The 18703-nt window shown below is 38.0% G+C and overlaps 2 protein-coding genes across 4 annotated transcripts in view; one reads left to right on the top strand and one right to left on the bottom strand.

Moving 5' to 3' along the window:
- Positions 1 to 482: 482 nt before the first annotated feature.
- Positions 483 to 14072, top strand: hbp1 (HMG-box transcription factor 1). Its single transcript, XM_030771427.1, has 11 exons — positions 483 to 511; positions 3202 to 3376; positions 3589 to 3799; positions 4035 to 4170; positions 4391 to 4502; positions 5329 to 5444; positions 5869 to 6025; positions 6263 to 6407; positions 8564 to 8845; positions 11423 to 11564; positions 12888 to 14072. The coding sequence occupies exons 2-11, from the start codon at positions 3217 to 3219 to the stop codon at positions 12903 to 12905; spliced, it is 1479 nt and encodes a 492-aa protein (XP_030627287.1). The 5' UTR covers positions 483 to 511; positions 3202 to 3216; the 3' UTR covers positions 12906 to 14072.
- A 1164-nt stretch (positions 14073 to 15236) lies between these two features.
- si:dkey-71h2.2 (low density lipoprotein receptor adapter protein 1) overlaps positions 15237 to 18703 on the bottom strand; it is a 28026-nt gene continuing 24559 nt past the window's right edge. For 2 of the 3 annotated variants that reach the window (XM_030771878.1, XM_030771877.1), the window contains one exon: positions 15237 to 18296. In XM_030771878.1, coding sequence (XP_030627738.1) covers positions 18250 to 18296 — 47 coding nt within the window. In that variant the 3' untranslated portion in view covers positions 15237 to 18249. The remainder of the gene's footprint in view (positions 18297 to 18703) is intronic. The other variant, XM_030771879.1, reaches the window with a different exon arrangement.

The raw sequence follows: 18703 nt of genomic DNA, 5'->3' as shown, positions 1-18703 counted from the left end.
GTAAGTAAATTTCATAACAGTTTGTTACTTAATGAATGTCCGATTCTCAGGGATGTGTAATAATCATCGCTGAAACAATAACTTCTTGCGATGATAACCTAACTAAAGGTATATGAATAAATAGTTTGACAAAATTACTATCTGTAAATACAGATTTTAAAAAACAATAAAATAATTAAAAGTGACTGTGATTCAACATATTAGCATTACATTGAAGCAAGTTCAATTAACAAGTGTTGTGGAACACTTGCTTGGCAAACGACAGTACAGACCAAAAGTCACGGCTTCAGCCAATGGGGTTTACACTAGAGATAACGGGCGTACACGGTTAACCAATGAAGCTTTTCATAACAACCCGAAACCATGCCTTCTATAGCGTCTGGCAGATTAACCAATCATATAAAAGAGCATTTCTGTTGACATTCGTGTTCACCAATGGGAAAGCACATCTAAAAAAACAATTCTGCCCCCTTTACAGTGCCAGAGATACTCGGTAATGGCGACAGGTTTGGTAAGTAAGAAAGTTAACGACAGACCACAAAAGAAATGAAAGATTGATGATGTTCAGCGAAATACGTAATGAGCAAGCTGTTGTTCCATTAATCTAACTTTAGTTGGCAGACAGACTGTCATTCATTCGATCGTTTGCAAATGACAACTTGTACTAGAGAATTAGATCGATTTTTTTCATTGTGACGTGTGTTGTTTTGATGAAGTTGCTAGTTAAGGAGACGAACAGTAAACCCTACTCAGCTGTCTGTTTAACCAAACTAACGTCATATTTTGATGAAACTTTAAAATGTCGTCTCATTCATTTTAACGCGCATAGTGGCAAGTTTATTTGCAAAATGTTGTCATTCTTCTGTTTACAAGTTGGCGACTCGTCTCTACATTAGTTTTCTCTTTATGTCAATAGGCTACCAGCGCACAACAATAGATTTTACAGTTGGACACTTATCTCAAGCTCGACAGTGAGCTGTCAGGCGAATTTTCGTCTCGACATACCAAATAATTTCATGACAGTGTTTTAAGCCTATTGTCACGAACAATAACTTGTTTTAATTTAGTTTTCGAGGAAAGAAAGGTTTTGTGTAATTGATCGATGAACGTGTAAATTTCAAGTCACTATCGCCAACATGTTTTGAATGAACTCTGTCGACATTCGATCTCGGATTTAAGTCTGCGCAGCGCAGTATATAATTGTATTTGTTCCTCTGTTCCAGCTTTGATATGTGAACACTTTGACTCGGCTGTTTACGATCTTTGTGGCTACAACAGTTCATAGCGTAACACTGCAAATACATTGGTCTTAAATGTCCGATCACAGAAGTTGGAAAAATGTTATTTATGATTCTGTTAACTGCTATTTTTATTCAATTCAACAGCGTTATTTACCATTTCTTATTACGCAGTTATGAATGAATGAGCACTGGAGCGCATGCGTGGAGTCCTCAAAGTTTATAAACAAGACTTGCATGCAAGGGGTCACATGATAGCTCTCTACGGAAAGTACGCAAACAAAGAATGTTATTTGCTGACATGTTGTCTTACGAAATGCAATTGTTAATTGGACATTTCGAATGTCTCAAAAGGAATATAATCCTTGTATTTTAATGTAGTTTCGATTGCTTATCAAAGTCATTTGAGATCAGGCGTTCTTGACAGGATTGCACAATGTTTGACAGATGGCGTTGTTGTTCGAGAGTTACTTTCTTCTTTGACTCAATCCGTCGAATAATGTTTTGAGCCTTTTTTTCCAAGCAAGGACTAGCTTGGATCAAAATGTTGATTATGTGAGCCATCAGTAAAGCATGCGAATATTGAGTATTTAATCTTTCGTTTTTATTTGTTCAAATCAATGAAACATGACGAATTACTATCGTCTTAATGTGCTGGGTACAATCGTTAAGCTTTCATTCATGAATACTCTATATTTACAAGGTACGTCGTCGCACTTTTGTTTTTGTTAGCCGTCTTCTTCTCTGCTGCAGGGATTGATCTTTTTGGCCCATAGCTCCCACCCTTTATGAAAACGGGTACACTTACAGAACAACATTTTCCTCAGCCAAAATGACCCTAGGTGGCCCCTTGGTGGCGCTGCTTTTCTTTTCTTTTCTTTTCTTTTCTTTTCTTTTCTTTTCTTTTCTTTTCTTTTCCCCCTTTCTTCCTTCCTTCCTTTCTTTCTTTCTTTCTTTCTTTCTTTGCTAAACCACAAAAACACATAGTCTACATTAAGACTGCTCACTGATATTATGCATACCACCTAATGCAGCTCTGATCAACAGCTTCAGTTGGGCAAAGGAGACTAGTTATCTCCTACAGATTAGCTGTCATGGCAGAAAACAGTTGTGTGCTGGGTGACCATAAAGTACACATTTGTTCTAGTACTAATTTCAGGAATGTTCATTGACTCAGTCCAGATATGTTCAAGCCCATGTTGTCCAAATTTGCCATTTGGTTAGCACCACAGCATTGAAGATTTTTGTAAACAAATGCATAAATAAATAAATAAAATGCAAAAAAAAACAACAGTAAAATTCATCAAAATCTCGAGGGATATCTCAGCTGCCTCATTAGAAAACTTTTGCTAACTTACATAGGGCAGTAATTGTAACTGTACCCCAAAACCAGTATAAAGGTCATATGATGGACTGGAATCCCACAGGGATTTTCAGTGACATTTTAAGGTTCAGAATTCCGTCTGCACACAATGGCCCAGTGATTGTAAAGAATAAACAGTAGGGGGCAGTATAAAATCTCATCTTGTTTTTAATTGTATGATGCTTTGTAGTCTCTTTTTATTACAAATCACATCTTTAAAACACAACTTGATATGATAAAAACATGACAGCCTCATCGCTGCTATTACATGATTAAAGTATATGTTCAGCTTTCTCAGATTCATCAAAATAACATATTCACTTTGGGGTTTGGCCTGATTCCATGTTTTTTTTCCTTCATACATTTTTTTCCCCCAATTATTCCATGTCTTTGTGCCAAAGAGTGCTTGGCTCTTGGAACTGCAGCTCACAGCTAAATTTATTATTGTTACTGGGATTCAGCCCAGGCATAACAATGACTGGAAAGTTAATCGATTGCATTGATATATATATATATATATATATATATATATACACACACACATATGAATTATGACAGTGATTGGTCTAAGTGTTTGTTGTGCTTTTGTTGTCAGTACAGATGACCTGACATAATATGGTTTGGGAAGTGAAAACCCAGTCGGTGCCCAAGTCAGTCCAGGAACCCCAGGTGAAAAGCACAAGAAGCATGGATGAAACTTTTGACTTGCTCAAGTGCTACGAGAATCTGCCCTCTTCACCAGGATGTCCCTCTAGTGAGGGCCACATGGAATATGGTAAACCTAATCTAATCTAATAAAACAAGAAAACACCTGTGATAATCAAAAAGATGCTAAAATGGAAAGATTTAAAAGACTTCCATTTACTCATAATTAAGTCCTCTGTCTATTATTTTTCCTAGTTCGACTTCTTTATTAACTTTCCATACACTAAGGAAACGTGTATGTCCATTTTCGCCTTCTCTTTACCATCTCTGCCTTGTCTTTAGATGATCTGCCAGAGCTGCAGGAAGTGCAGGAAGACCAGAGTACCACAGCCGTGTTTCAGGTTACTCCAGGGGTCTCCCATCAGGAGGGTCCAGGGGAAGGCTGGAGCCCTGGAGCTGTCAGTACCTCCCCTCATACTAACTGGCTTACAGAGCTGGCAAACATTGCCACCAGCCCTCAGAGCCCCCTATTGCAGAATGCCCCCCATAACAGGTTAGGACCATATTCACGTTTTACAACTGCTGTGTACAGTAAGAAATTTACAAAGGTACATCTTAAAATTGATGATATTCAGAGATTATTCAATTTCAGTACAACTTTTTTTTCTAAGTCTCTTAATATTTGCAGTTGTCTGAAAGTAATTAAAGGTGTTGTATTATTGGTAAGTATAAGTACATTCCTCATTACCTTATGGCTAATGCACTTCCCCGGTTTTCTGTCTCTTTAGATCTTCTCCTGTTCCGATTTTTGCCACAAGTAACAGTTTACATTCCTATGCCCGGCCTCCCCAGGCCTCCAGCGGTCCCTCCAGCAGTGCCCCCACCCCTGCCCGCAGCCACATGAGGGAGTGTCAGCGCCTCAGAGTACGATCAGTGGCTTAACATCTCTCAGCCTGCTCATCAATCATGCAATCCTTTGCTGTCCCCTTTAAGAAAGGGGACACCCTTATCTTGGACTGTCAACCAGTTCACTGTTTGATTCACTCTCAGAATGATGGAACAGTATTGATGAATATGCGGTATTAACATTGTTGATTTTGTTTAACGTGTTAAACGTGTGTTTGTTGTTTCCTTTCTTTCCCAGACGAGCAGCGAGTCAGAGTCAGGTATTTTCTGCATGTCTTCACTGTCAGATGACGATGACAGAGGGTGGTCCCACTCCTGGCCTTCTACAGTTTGGCATTGCTTTTTGAAAGGTAAGGGACTTATTCATAACACACAAAGTCTTATACCACTATTAGAGTTACCTTATATATCACAAATGAAAAATTAAAGCAAAGAGTTCTGTCCACTGGAACACTCTCATTCACTTACCTAAAAAGGACAGTCACATGCTATTGCTGAACACAAGAACAAAAACTAATAACATCAAATAATGAAAAAGAATTTCGCAGTCACTGGATCGTGCACATTGCTGAGGAATAAAGATCAAAGGTTCAGATGTGCTTTTACTTTCAGTTTCTCTTTAGAATAGGTCTGCATCGAGCAAATCTTCTTTGAAATTCTGTCTCTGGTTCCAGACAGTTTTTTTTAAGGCAAATTTATACAATAATGAAGCTTAAACGTATGAGAACAGGTCTTTCAACAGAAATTCTGGATCATTATCTGTATATGCATAGGGCACTTCCAAAATCCCATCCAGGTCTGTGTTGGCATGCTGAAATGAGTCCATGTAATAGGTTTGAGCCAAATGACCCATGAATTCTAAACATATATGATGTTACATCAGCTATTTCTACACTCTGAAGTATACTCTGCCAGTGTTAGAAATAAGGAAGACCAGTCTTTGTAATTTTAGGAACCTTAAAAAAACAGAAGTATCAGAGGAGTCTGTATAAGTGAGCTTTTTCAGTCTGATTCTGCTCAGTCCAGTTTCATTCTCTCCATACAGTAATAGTCCAATAATCAAACAGTACTTTTTACAGGTTGTTTGAGTGCACAGTTGTTTGTTCATGTATAGTGTGTGATCACACAGCTCTGACTGGATAAAACTGACATGCACGTCCTTGTTGGCTCCCTCAGGTACTCGTTTGCGTTTCCACAAAGGACCTAATGTGGAGTGGCAGGATGTGGAGGACTTGGTAGAGTCAGATGATGAGTCTGATGATGAGGGGAGAACACAGTCCAGTTCCCTTAAGGTGTCAAGTCCTGTAAAACATTCTCATGAATTCATATGCCTTTAGTGTGACCTAGTGTAAGCTCATACAGCCTTCTTACAATGTCATATGCACTCACTCAAACAATGTAAAGCAGCATTGCTAAAGGATGTTCGCTAAAAGATGTTTAGTTTAGAAAAAATTATTCAGCTGTTTCAGTTAACCTACATATCAGTGTTGGTCAGGTTTGAAAGACCCTGATTGACTCATGGTGACTTGCTAACAACAGCTGTCCACAACAGATTAGTCACATTTGATATCTCTCAGTCTGCACAATATGAATTTGGAATTGCAAGCAAGGTCAATATATTGAGATAGTTTTGTTTAGTTATTTAAACAAGTTCAAAATCACGCCCTCCATTCAAACATTTTTGAATACCACCATTGACTGATTCTTGCTTCACAGAACTATGGCTCAGAGGGGCTGAAGCTAGTGGCTTTAGAAGAAACAGTATCCTACGGCCAATCCGTCCTCAAGTTGACCTTTGACCCCGGCTCCCCAGAGGATGGTCTTCTCACAGCTGAGTGCTGCTTAGACCATCCATTTTATGTGAAAAACAAAGGTAAACCAACCAACATGTATTGTAGTCTACATGTATTTTATGGAATGTGCCCAATAATCATTTAAAAAGTGAAAGAACTGCAAATGCTATTCAGGATTTTGATAAACTATGAGTGAGCCAGAAAATGCCCACATGCATATTTTTCTCTTTAATTAATATTCACTGAAAACTGAAATCTGTGTGTGTGTGTGTGTGTGTGTGTGTGTGTTTCTGTATGTGTCTGTCCCTCTCTTGAAGGATGGTCTTCTTTCTATCCGAGCCTTACTGTGGTGCAGCATGGTATCCCATGCTATGAGATGCAAATCGGAGACCTGTGTCTACCTCCAGGACACCATGATGCCATCAACTGTGATGACTCAGTCGTTTTTGACACCTTCAGGAGGTAAAGATTATTTTTTATGTGTATGTTTAAGTGTGTGGAGGGTTTTTTTTGTTGTTTTTGTTTTTAATTGTTTTGTTTTGTTCTGTTTTTCAGTAGCTTGTCTCCCCTGGGCTTTTGCTCTTCATGTGCTCTGTGTTTAAGCACATGTCTGGGGAGACAGTCAAATGAACTGAAATGTCTGTAGTGTTATGGATGTTAATGTTTCGGTAATTAGAACGTTATCACATTTAATGAACCCACTAACACTTGTTCTGTTTTGTCATTGCTGGTTGTAAACCAAGATGTTTTGGTCAACGTGCAGCTCTTTCTTAACTAAATTATGGGGTTTTTTGAAGACTCATTGAACTGCACAGAAGTTAATATTACTGTGTTGAGAGAAACATTATAATCCAGTCATTAATCTGAAGCTTCCCTGTGTGACCTACAAAGCCTAGAAAGCCACCCACTTACATTATGATGGTGACATTCATTTTATCATTTTAATCTTTGATTTAAAAGAATAACTTCAAAGTAATTAAAAGGACTAAATACCCTACACCCTTTACATATTAATTCAGCTTTGATTTCCTTGATTCCCAAGCCTGTATCACAGAGTAAAACACTCCTAATGGCCATGAGATGCCACTCCACTTTGTCTGTGATACACTGCCTCCATTCTTTAGTTATTCAATTCAGCAGCTCCATTTCATTTCAGTAAAAGCAATGCTTACAAAAGATACTGAACACTGGTCCACAAAGCAACAAAAGTCAGATCAAGAAACCAGATAAAGGGCTCTGAACATAGACAGTTATGATAACTTGATACTTAGTTATTAGGAAGTTTGGATAAAAATGGCAATTATCACATCTTCACAGTTATGGTGTTATAGATAGGGAAAGGGAAATTATTCAGTACATGAAAGATCCCAATGCTGTATCTGAAGTAGTTTTGCTATACACATACAAAACTGTATTCAGGCAAAGTTTGAAGTTGAAGCCATTGCAGAAACATGCACAGACATATCCAGAAGAATGCTTGAATTATGCAGGTGTGATTGGAGGATGGGGACTAAGGGCTATAAGTTCAAGACTGGAGTCCATTTAAAATGCTGTGTAATTATTTAATACCAGCCTTCCTTAAAAATACTCAGAGTAGTTGCTAAGAATGGAGTAATCAGGATTATTATTGTAAGTGAGGGTTTCAATGTTGTGTTCATGTTCCTATCTTCGTAGGACATCTCACAGTGTCTTTGTAACTGTTATCTCACACACCATCAGGGGTGGTTTTTTGAAGACCCCAACTGTGTTTTTTTCCTTTCTGTTTTACTATGTCAGTCCTACAGTTGTAAAACATTTTGGCAAAAAAAAGAAAAAAAAGATGTGTGAAGGACACTATAGGTCTCTTTTTACTACTTTTCCACTCTATTCTCCCAATTTGCAATTCCCAGTTATCGGTAACTTTAAATCCACCTCACCGAGGTGTCTGAGGTTAGCAAATACCTCTTCACCAGTCACCAGTAGGAAGCCAGTCACTCACGTATGTGCCTGGCTCTTAATATCAGGCTGAACCAGAGGGGGAGATGGACCTTGGTCGATTGACCCGCCCAGTAAACACGGCCGGCAGCGTTTCTATGGACTCGTGGCCATAGACAGCAAGCGTGGTCTGGTTGGGATTATGGGACCCATGAATCTCAGATGAAAATAATCTTGTTTAGGGAAAAATGTTAAACAGAAATTTCATGCCCTTTGGTCTTTGTTTCAGTCCTTTTGTTATAACATCAGATTCTCACTTATCCTACAACTGCACGTTATATTTTTCAAATGCAGTGTTGTTACCAAGTGTGTCTTATGATAGGTAACAGACAATCTTTAAAGGGTACTACTGGGATCATAATATAAAGTCAGTGAATACACACATGGATGCTGAGTTTTGACTTCAGTGTGTATATGTAGCAAAAAGCAATTGAATGTCACAGGACTGATGGGTTCAGTGACATACAACACATACTTTTCACCTTTTTCAAAGGGTTCAGAGAACATTTACAAGACAAAGCTTGTAAAAAACCAAAACCGTCGCACTTATAGGTGCATTTGTGCTGATGTTTAATGTCCAACTGGTACATTGGTGCTGATGTTTAATATCCAACTCATCTTGTGCTTAATATTTATCTCCTCAGTTACGACTTCACACCTCTGGACTCCTCAGCTGTGTATGTGTTGAGCAGCATGGCACGCCAGCGAAGAGCCTCCCAGTCTAGTGGAGGTGCCATCAGCCCTGACTGCGATAAACTGGAGGCCTCTGGTACCTCACCCAGCAGGAAGTCACATCGCGGCCACGCTGCTGGAAGCAGCAGCGGCGCTACACCCACAAAGTGCAAGCGGCCAATGAATGCTTTCATGCTCTTTGCCAAGAAATACCGGGTGGAGTACACACAAATGTACCCTGGCAAGGATAACAGGTGTGGCACAGCTTTGATGTTACATATTGTACTTTATGGTCCTTAGACAGTTAAACAAGGCAGATGCTCAGTGATTATATTAAATATTAGTTATCATTAGGGTTTACAGATTGCCAAAAAGGGCATTGCGGCATGTGTGTTTATATACATAAACACACATACACATACATACAATCACACAGCTGTGCATTAGCAGCATGCCAACATTGCAACAGGACATTTTTTAATTTTCCTGAACAAAAATCACCAGTTAAGTAACTTTTGAGGTGGGCTAGTAACAGTTAAGTTCAGAGAGAAGGATGCGTTTCTGAATTGGAGGTTATCTTTCAGCTATAACTGACTTCACTGTCCTGTGGCTGCTTTTTGACTGCTGGTAGAATATGTCATTATGAGGCATTGCAGACGTTATTACCTCAAATCTGAACGACAACTGGCTGCTTTAAAAATTTGTTGTTTTTTTGTTTTGTTTTTTTGTTGTTTTTTTTTTCAGTCTGAAATCCAACTGGAAGAAAACAGTCAGAATAACCAATTTTCCTATAAACTTTCCTATAAGCTCTAAAAAGATTATAAATTTAATGATTACCAAGAAAATTTATTGTTTTCATGTAACATAAAAAGGCATGTTGTAATTTTCTTAATAATCCTTGCATGGGCACCTGGTTTGTGCAGCGGTAAATCACACTGTGCCCCAATGCAAAGGCCATGATTCTGAGTTTAACTTAATATTAATTTAAAACGATTCAAAAAACAATACTCTTCTGGAAGAACAAGTTGCTGTCAAGAACCAGCTGTGTGTTGACTGATGGTACATAACTTTAGGTATGAGTTCTCTGGTTTGTATTCTCAATTGCAGAATGTTGAAATTCAGGCTCTATGGTATTTTTCACTTAACCAGAAAAAGGGGCCAGTGCTCAATTCAGACCTATAAGATTCTCAGGCTTTTGGGGTGAGATGGACCCATAAATGGAGCTCTACCTGAAAGCCGCATTACATTAGGTTTATCCCAGATTATCCACCAATAATCAAAGAAAAGACAGTCATGTAGACTGTCATTCTATGTATTAGTCCCTAGAGCAGGCTGAACTGTCAAAGACACTACAACCCTTTTCTGTAAGTCAGTTATAAGACTCTATTCTGCTGTGCTTATTGAAAACTGAAGCATTAGGATATTATAAATAAATTTAGAGCACAGTAAATTAATCATATTACAGACTTAGGCATTATGTACAGCTTACCAAGTTTACCGGATTTTATTGTGACAATGCACAAGGAAATGCACATGGCCAAAATGGTTTTGATCATTCTGATTATGTGATTAGGCCACTTGAACTAATACCTTTCGGTTTTACCACACTAGTGCGCACGCAAAACCTCATACAATATTCCCATTCAGAATATACGCATGTGGAATGACAGTAAGAACGTCAAGCCGAGAACCATACACTAAGGGCCAGACATAGACTCCATGGGTTGTCACAGTAGCCATAATTTACGCAAGGATGGAAAGGGCAGGAGTGTGCTGATGGACCCTTACTTCTGAGAATCAGGCATCATAAAGACAGGACCTCCTACAGCATCCCCACAGATAGTTAATGTGCTGCTGTGTTGAAATAGTCTGTGTGAAGTCATGCTGTACTGCACTGACAGATATGATAAACTGTTAGAAGCACTCTTGTAGGAATGCTGGAGGACTGAGGCTTAGAGCTAGAGCTTAACAGACTCAGACAATGTTTCAAATGTAAATAAAGGCTTTTGAAGTTGAGAAAACACTTTGAGAGTTATGAAAAGCTGCACTTTTTAAAAATAAAATCATAGCTCTTCAGCCCTGTTCTTTACCATATTCCAGAACAGGGTGATGAAGAAGAACACTAGTCCTGCATTGAAATGGAGGCCATTGCTGAGGCTTATATGGAAAAGCAATAAAAATCTCTCTTACTATAACTGAAAACGATTATATATCAAACTCAGTGCCACTCCAACGAAACTGTCAACACTACCAAGCAAAATCCAGCCTATGAAGAAATACGTGTCTAGTCCTCATGCTAATGTTGAGGCCTGGATTTCCTGGGAGCAAACATAGTGACATGGAGGATCAAAGCAGGTGGCACAACATCCACATTATTGCCTTTGGAAAGGACACTAAAGGCTCTAATGCTACTGAATTCCTAGAGTGGTATTTCCATCAGCGAATCCCATCTCTGCCAAACGAACAGTCGGAGATCATGTTCGTTTAGTAGGCGCACTTTCAAAGATGATGTTTGGCTTTGCACTCTCATTTTGAAGTTGTTGCACAGTATGGATGGACTGGTCTGTCTTTAGACTACGGAAAGTCCGCGGTCACTCTCTGTGGTAAGAGTGTGAAATTCTTCATATATTTGAGCAATACCACAGACCGTGGCCCTCACACACTTAGGCTGCACACCGTGAAAGAGTACGCGCTGTTCACTTTTGGCAGTGAGCGACTCTCAGTCAATTCGGCCGCTGTAACTCGCTGTGACAAAACAAATGCTATTTTTGTCAGCATTTTATTGTTGGCTGTGAAAAGTGTTGACAGTGACCTTTGACCTGTGCCTGTAGAGCCATCAGTGTGATCCTGGGGGACAAATGGAAGAAGATGAAAAACGAGGAGAGAAGGATGTACACCATAGAGGCCAAGGCCCTGGCTGAGGAACAGAAACGCCTTAACCCAGACTGCTGGAAACGCAAGAGAACCAACTCGGTGAGACGAATAATGTGCCATGTCACTAACAAAACAGCGTTTCCTTATTTTCATTGTCGACATAACTGAGATGTTACATTTCATTTGCAGACTTAATTTGATTATTGGTGGATTAGAGCCACACACTAAAATGAATTATTTGGCCAATGGTACACTGGACGTCAGTGTTTTGTGCTATATCATGATGAGCCTGCTACTATTTGTAGCTTAGCTGATGTTCTGTCATTGGATTTAGTATGTTACAGTAAAAAGGATGTCTGCATCTTCATGAAGTGAAACTATACAGTATGTGTAATCAACTTAAAATATCTGTTAGTGTTATTTCCTTTGTAGCTTTCTACGATCACATGCAGGCACCAAAATGAATGCTGTAATAGGATAGATGAACCAACAAAAACTGCTTTAAGACTTATAAGTCCCATTCCTTTATACTTAAAAACATGTTTACACATATAGAGTCTCAGTTAATTGCTTGTCAGAATATGTATGCGTTTCGGGCATATTAAAACCTCCACAAGCCCTTGATGGATCACGCCTTGATGAGTTTGATAGATAAACATGATTTTTTTTTTTCTAAAAAAAAAAAAAAAACGTGCGCGGGGGTGGTGAGACCAATACTGGGTCAGTATTTGTGGCATGTGGGGAATGCTGACGCTGCGATTATAACCGTTTATGACTGTGCTGTGGTTACAGACTGTGCTGGAAGTCCGGGTCAGTTCAGTTTGTTGTGTTACCTTGGCCAGCTTTGTTAGCCAGTTACTCTCCCTCTGGCTGCTTGGTCATAGTCAATGATAGTCAAGTACCTGTGTAGTTGAGTCAGGTAAATTGTGCTCTTTTCCAAGCATTGCTAGATAACACCACAAACTCACACTTGAAATTGGGGAAATTCACTGGTGTTAAAGGCAGTGTGTGCTGACTGAGGTTACTACCATAAGAGGGAAAAAACTTACGGGAACTTTGGTAGTTGGACATTCCAGTGTAGGGAGATAAAGGTGTAAACAGCGAACAGAAAATATTTGAGCAGGTTTGATGCATTAGGATCTCACTGAATAAACTTTTAATAGTATTGATTTGTTGTATCTCATAATGATTTAGAGTATGTACATATAACACTTTGTTTTAGTTTGGCACCTCTGTTATCAATACAGATATCACACCACTACATGACGAAGTCCCATTAGCAGTACTTTACAACTAGGCTGGTCCAGTTATAACTTAATCTAAAAGTATTCATCTGATTACATTTACTTGCCAGCACTTGAATGATTTTTTGAAAATGTATTTTTACCTACTGTTTCTCTCTCTCTCTATCTGTCTCTGCAGGGCTCCCAGCCAAATTAGCCTTAGGGTGCAGGAGATCATTTTGGAAACGTGAACTGGACAGTCCAAGACTGACACCACCACTCCTCTCCTCTCCTCTGCAACTGATGACTTAACTGTGATACTGAACATACTTGCTTTTTTATACAATAGGTTCACTGAGACATTAAACCAACAAATCTTGAATAAAAGAAAAAAAAACAAGACATGAAATCAAATATGAAAAAATATTAAACAAAATGTATAATTTAGTAAACTAACAGTGCTTATATATTTTTCTTTATCTTCAAAAAAGACAAGATGCCTTATTCTTCCAATGTTAAAGAAAGGAATAGAAAAAAAACAAAAACAAAAAAAGCTCAGTTCTACTTTCAGGTAACTTTTTCTTATATCTATGCTTGAAAGGTGGGACCCTGTGGTGCTATTATATGAGGGGTGTAGTTGGAGCAGTATTGGAGCAGTATACAAATATGTCTATTTTTAAATGTAAAAAGGGTAATTTTAGATGTTGTTTTCAGCTGTTCAGATGAATTATATTCATATAACTCAATGTATTGCACACACTCAGTGTATTCCAAAGATCGCTGATACTTGTATTCATTGACAAGCTGGTTTTGGTTATGTACTGTAGAGTCAGCCAACCAGCAGAGGCCATATACCGTGTATGTGTGAGTTACTGTGTGAATGTATTTGTGTGTGTGTGTGTGTGTTTATGCATGTGTGAGATTAAACACCTTGCCATACATTACTGATTATTGAGAATATGGACACACACACACTCACACACACACAAACACATGCGCGCACCCACTCGCTCACAGGCATACACTGTAAATATACTCTTTTTTTTTTTTGTTCAAATACAGCACTTCAGGGCCATGCCTTCACTGGAAGTGTTTTTGTTTTTGCACTTTATATTCGTATATAACCTTGTACACAACCAATAAATGTATACAAACTGAAACTTTGTGTATAAAAAAAATATATATATCTTGCTGAGATATATCCTTTTTTTTTTTTTTTGGACACAATCATGGCCAAACCGAGTAGCTTGTGTTGTGCTTTGCAGGTTTGCCATTGCATTGCAGAAAAATTTGTCAATAATGTACAGGTCCACGTTTCCATAAGCTCTTGCACAAACTTTTCTTGTATTATATTATAAATAAAATTGTAAACTTACTATAAAAATTCAGCCTCCTCCTTCATTTTAAAACTGCCATGGCTAATGTTTTACAAAAGAATTCAAATGTGTGATATTTAAAAAACAGAAGACTAAATATAAAGTAGAATTAGTAAAAACTGAAGATGAAATGCCACACAATTACTGCCACTACTACCATTGCTAGGGACTAAGCTAAGCAAGGCTATGTATTTGTTAAAACAATGTCTTTTGAGGGACATTTTTGCTCCGCCTCAGACTGATAACAGTGTATAATTCATTATAATAATTCTATATAGTAATTCATATTTTTTAGGTTTTACATTCAACTTGTGCACCTTAGACTTTCAAGGTTCTCCACAATTTCATTATCATAAATGTGGTGAAACCATCAGCTGAAGGATATGCTTTTTGACATGCATGATTTTTGTCTGTGACATACCCACCAGCCTGGGCCCTCCACACATGCACTTGATTTACAGAACTACTTGCACTCACAACTTTGTCCTGAATAAAGGAGAATGGACAAGTAATCTTTTGATAAAGGACCAGACAGGACCAGAAATTTTTCTTGCAATTACACTGAACAGTGTCAGTGAATGCATGGTTAAGTTCTATATCTTTCAGTGAGGCATCTTATTAAAACCAATAAGTTGTTTTACATTGTAAACAACCTATCATTTATGTTTTCACTGCAATGAATTGAAACTCAAGGGTGTGCTCCCATGCATGTTGATCATTTCAACCCAAAATATCCCCAGTTTTGGATACAAGACCCCTTAGGGCCCTATAGGGATGTGTATGTTTAACCTTCAGTTAAACTGTTGGTGGATCAGACAGGTGCTTGAATGTCTGAAATTTCAGAGGAAACACCTAAAGGGAGTCCCTTGAGGGGAAGTGGCTACAGTGACTGTAGAGGGCAATGTTTCTTCAGTGAATTTACATGGATCAGTAACAATAGAAACACCCCCTCCCCCTAACCCACCACATTTCTGAAAGTTCCTGTTTTCTACATTTTAGCAGTCATGTGAAAGATGCAATGTTATTTTAACAGCACATAACGGAAAACACATAACACCATCTGGTGCCATTTTTGTTTTTCCTTTTAGAGACTTAGAATGAGGACAGACACCATTTCCTCATTTTTCAATATTAGTTAAGAGGAGGAAAAAATGAACAAGCAAAACATAAGCTATCATCATCTCTTTAATAAGCATACAATGAAAATGATTCAAATTGTTTCAAACTATATATCAGTGGGTCTAACTTTATTAAAGATTTTTTAATGAATGGCTCAGATATATTAATATAACATGTACAATGTAAAAAATCACTGTCTCGTTCAGAACAAATTAATTTATTACATAACACAAATCTGAACAATTTCTTTAAAACAACTGATTTCTTAAATCCCGCAGAACTTGCTGGTGGTGATCTCTCGTGAGAATGTCTTTTCATAGAAACCAGAATATTGCATAGATTTGTAAGCACCATATTTCAATATTTTATAATAATTAAACAAAATGAAGTCAGACCTCTGGCAAATTAGCTACACAAAGAATCTACTGTGTTACTGCCAAAAATGATCAGAGAGAAATGGTGGAATTCGCCAAAGATCCCTAAATTCTTGTCTGAATATTTTCAAATTTTATGTGTCTTCTATATCCACATTATGTGGCATAATCAGTTTTCAGTTGGCTAGTTTTGATTTAGAGAATCATCATCTAAATGTGCACAAAATTTTAAAACTAATGGGATAATGAGTGTTCCTATTACAATAAACAATAAAATCCTACACATAACAAGGGTCTTTAGTTTTTAATGGGTGAGTCTGTCCTCTTACACCAAGAGGTCAATACCAATACCACTTTTCAAACAACACGTTAAACAATCAGCCCACTGCACTCCGCTGTCCTAATTATTGCTTTAAAAACTCCATTAGCCACTGACAACATACTGTAGTCAAGTGGCTGTAATGCTCATTTCAGATACCGATATCTGACGGTTATGTGGTGGACAAAAACTGTACTTTCCATGATTGATCCCAAAGATCACAGGACATGAACAGCAAAATACCAATACTTGAACCTAAACAACAACAAACTGAGACTGTAATAGTCAAACTTGATCAAAATTTGCTGTGTTTCTGAAGCTCCTAAAATGTAAACTCAAGCTCCTCCAACAAAAAAAGCAATTATATACGGCTCCACGACATTCTGATACATTCTGTTTTTCCTTTGGATACTGCGCACCGACACCAAATGAGAATTTAGAGTGACTGTGAAAAATTACAGTAATCTAATAACTGAGTTAGAGAGTATGTATTCTGAATATGAGGAGGAGACATTCACAGTTTGTATTGTCTGATCTTTGGAGAGACAGAATAACGGAGTGATTTCTGACAGAGGGCATGTGAAATGTACCTTTAAGATTTGCCATTGAAACTCTTGTGCTATTGTGGTCGAACAAGAATTCCGTCAAATTCCAGACAGTGTGAAATGTCAGCTCAGTTCATCGCTGTCAAGATTAATCAAAACAATTTCCTAACTGCCATTATGACTTACATAGACAATTGGTGGGGAAAGAAAGGATACCATATTAATCTAAAAAAAAAAAACATGATTGACTGTACTTACTCAATCTGTGGAAGAACAAAAGCATTTAAGTTGTATGTTTTGGTATCTGTCAGACTGTTAAAAAATGACTCCTTCTAGAAGTGTTTTATGGGGAAATACAAACCCACATAATTTTTCTTCACAAGCTGATACAATATGACAACAAAAAAACAGATTCAAAACTACTACAGTATTGAGAAACCCTGATGCAATACATTACAATATACATAAGAGAACCATACAGCTGTTAACATGATGATAATACATTATTAATTACAGGTAGTTTTCTCAGACATGATTTTTGACCGTCACGCCTGAACTGGACTTTGTTTACATTTGAAAGCATGACCTTGTCTTTGCCACAGTGACCAGGCCTTTACTGCTGTGTGGATTACCCTGTTTAGTCCGATAATCAAGTACCTCTGTTCCAGTGATCAGACACAGAACTGATGTGCCTGACTGTTTGGTTGAGATTCTATAATACAGGTTTGTTTTGACAAAACAATATTGCCCATCCTCAGACAAGGTGGATTTAAACAGCTGAGTTTTAGCAGCTGTAGGTTTGAAGGGAATGTTCACACTTCTTGACAGATAGGCCCATTTTGACAATTCCTTGTGAGTGTGGTTTTTGTTTGTTTGTTTGTATGTTTGTTTACATTTTTACTCAGTAAGTATGTCACTGAACAGCAGACTGAGAGAGAAAAGAGCTTTGCATTTTGTATTAAACCATGAGGTTGCCTCAACCCAAACGGTATTAAAAAAAAAAGAGAAGACATCAAAATGATTACACTAAATTACATTACATCACTGTGCTGAAAACCCTGTGCAGGATAGTAGGTACCATCCAAGGGTACCATTTTAAGCTTTTACAAGAAAAGAGTGCATTAGATGAAAGTAAAAAAAAAAAGTTTGCTCAAAAACATGTTTGAGGTACAGGTGAACTTCAAGGTATGCGTTATAATGAGTCCACATGTCAAAAAGCATAAATTTTCCCTTCTGTCATTTGTGTCACCCCAGCTACACTGCTTTGTGTATGTGAGCAATACATCTGGACCTCCAGATAAACATGGTTTCTTTACTGTTTTAGCAAAGACTTTGGAAAGGCCATGTGAAAACAAGTAGGCATAAACAGCACTTTTTTCAGTTCTGCTAAAACATTTTCATATGGAAATACTATCTAAATTTTTGTATCAAGCCACATGCTCTGAAAGGCTCAAACACACTATCTTGATATCATAAAGCTGAACGCAAAAAAAAAAAAAAAACAACACTCCAAATTGCTTCTAATATTATTTATGTTTTGGGAATCTGAGGGCATATAAACCATTGAAGAATATAATTTATTGCTGCTTTCTAAACTGTATTGTTTTAGTTGTTTTCTTTTTGGAAATGAAGCACAGTATATTGTAAATTAAGTTTTGGTGTTGGGCGCCTCTGCAGTCCAGAGGGCACTTAAAGGATACACAGTACTTGGTAGTTGAAGTGCCATGAGAATTGGATGTGTACTGGACAGTCTGACAGGAGAGAAATAAAGGAACGGCTCAGTCTGAGTCATCACTGCTGAGTGACATCAGGTCCTCCTCTACTGGACTCAGAGCTGCCTCCTCTGATGATACTCTGGAGCGGGAGTTTGCCAGTCTAGCGGAAATAGACGCAAACAGAAACAGGAGAGACTTCAAGACACAAATTAAAGAGACATTAATCTTAACACGCAATCACCAAGACCCTAATACAGCCCTTTCTGTGTTCATCTAATGTGGCTCCCAAATGCTTCAGTAATTATCCCCTATGAGAAGATGTGAATAGGGCCATTGAGAGGTGTTTATGTACCATGTAAATAGATCATGGAAACCAAAGAGCACGCAACACTTCTAGTGAATGACCGCTGTTTATACAGTAACAGTCCTGTGTTGCAAGGTGGAACAAATCAGTACTGTAAGCTCATTCTACCACTATTTAACAATGGAAAATTGCTCCTAGCAAAGTAATACATGTCTTGAGAGCTGTGATTAAGTGTCTCTGTGAGGAAAATCAGCCCTGTTCTC

Source organism: Chanos chanos, chromosome 4 (genome assembly GCF_902362185.1).
Source record: "Chanos chanos chromosome 4, fChaCha1.1, whole genome shotgun sequence".
Classification (NCBI taxonomy): domain Eukaryota; kingdom Metazoa; phylum Chordata; class Actinopteri; order Gonorynchiformes; family Chanidae; genus Chanos; species Chanos chanos.
The sequence above is the reverse complement of the archived record's forward strand: the minus strand, read 5'-3'. Positions and strand labels throughout refer to the sequence as shown.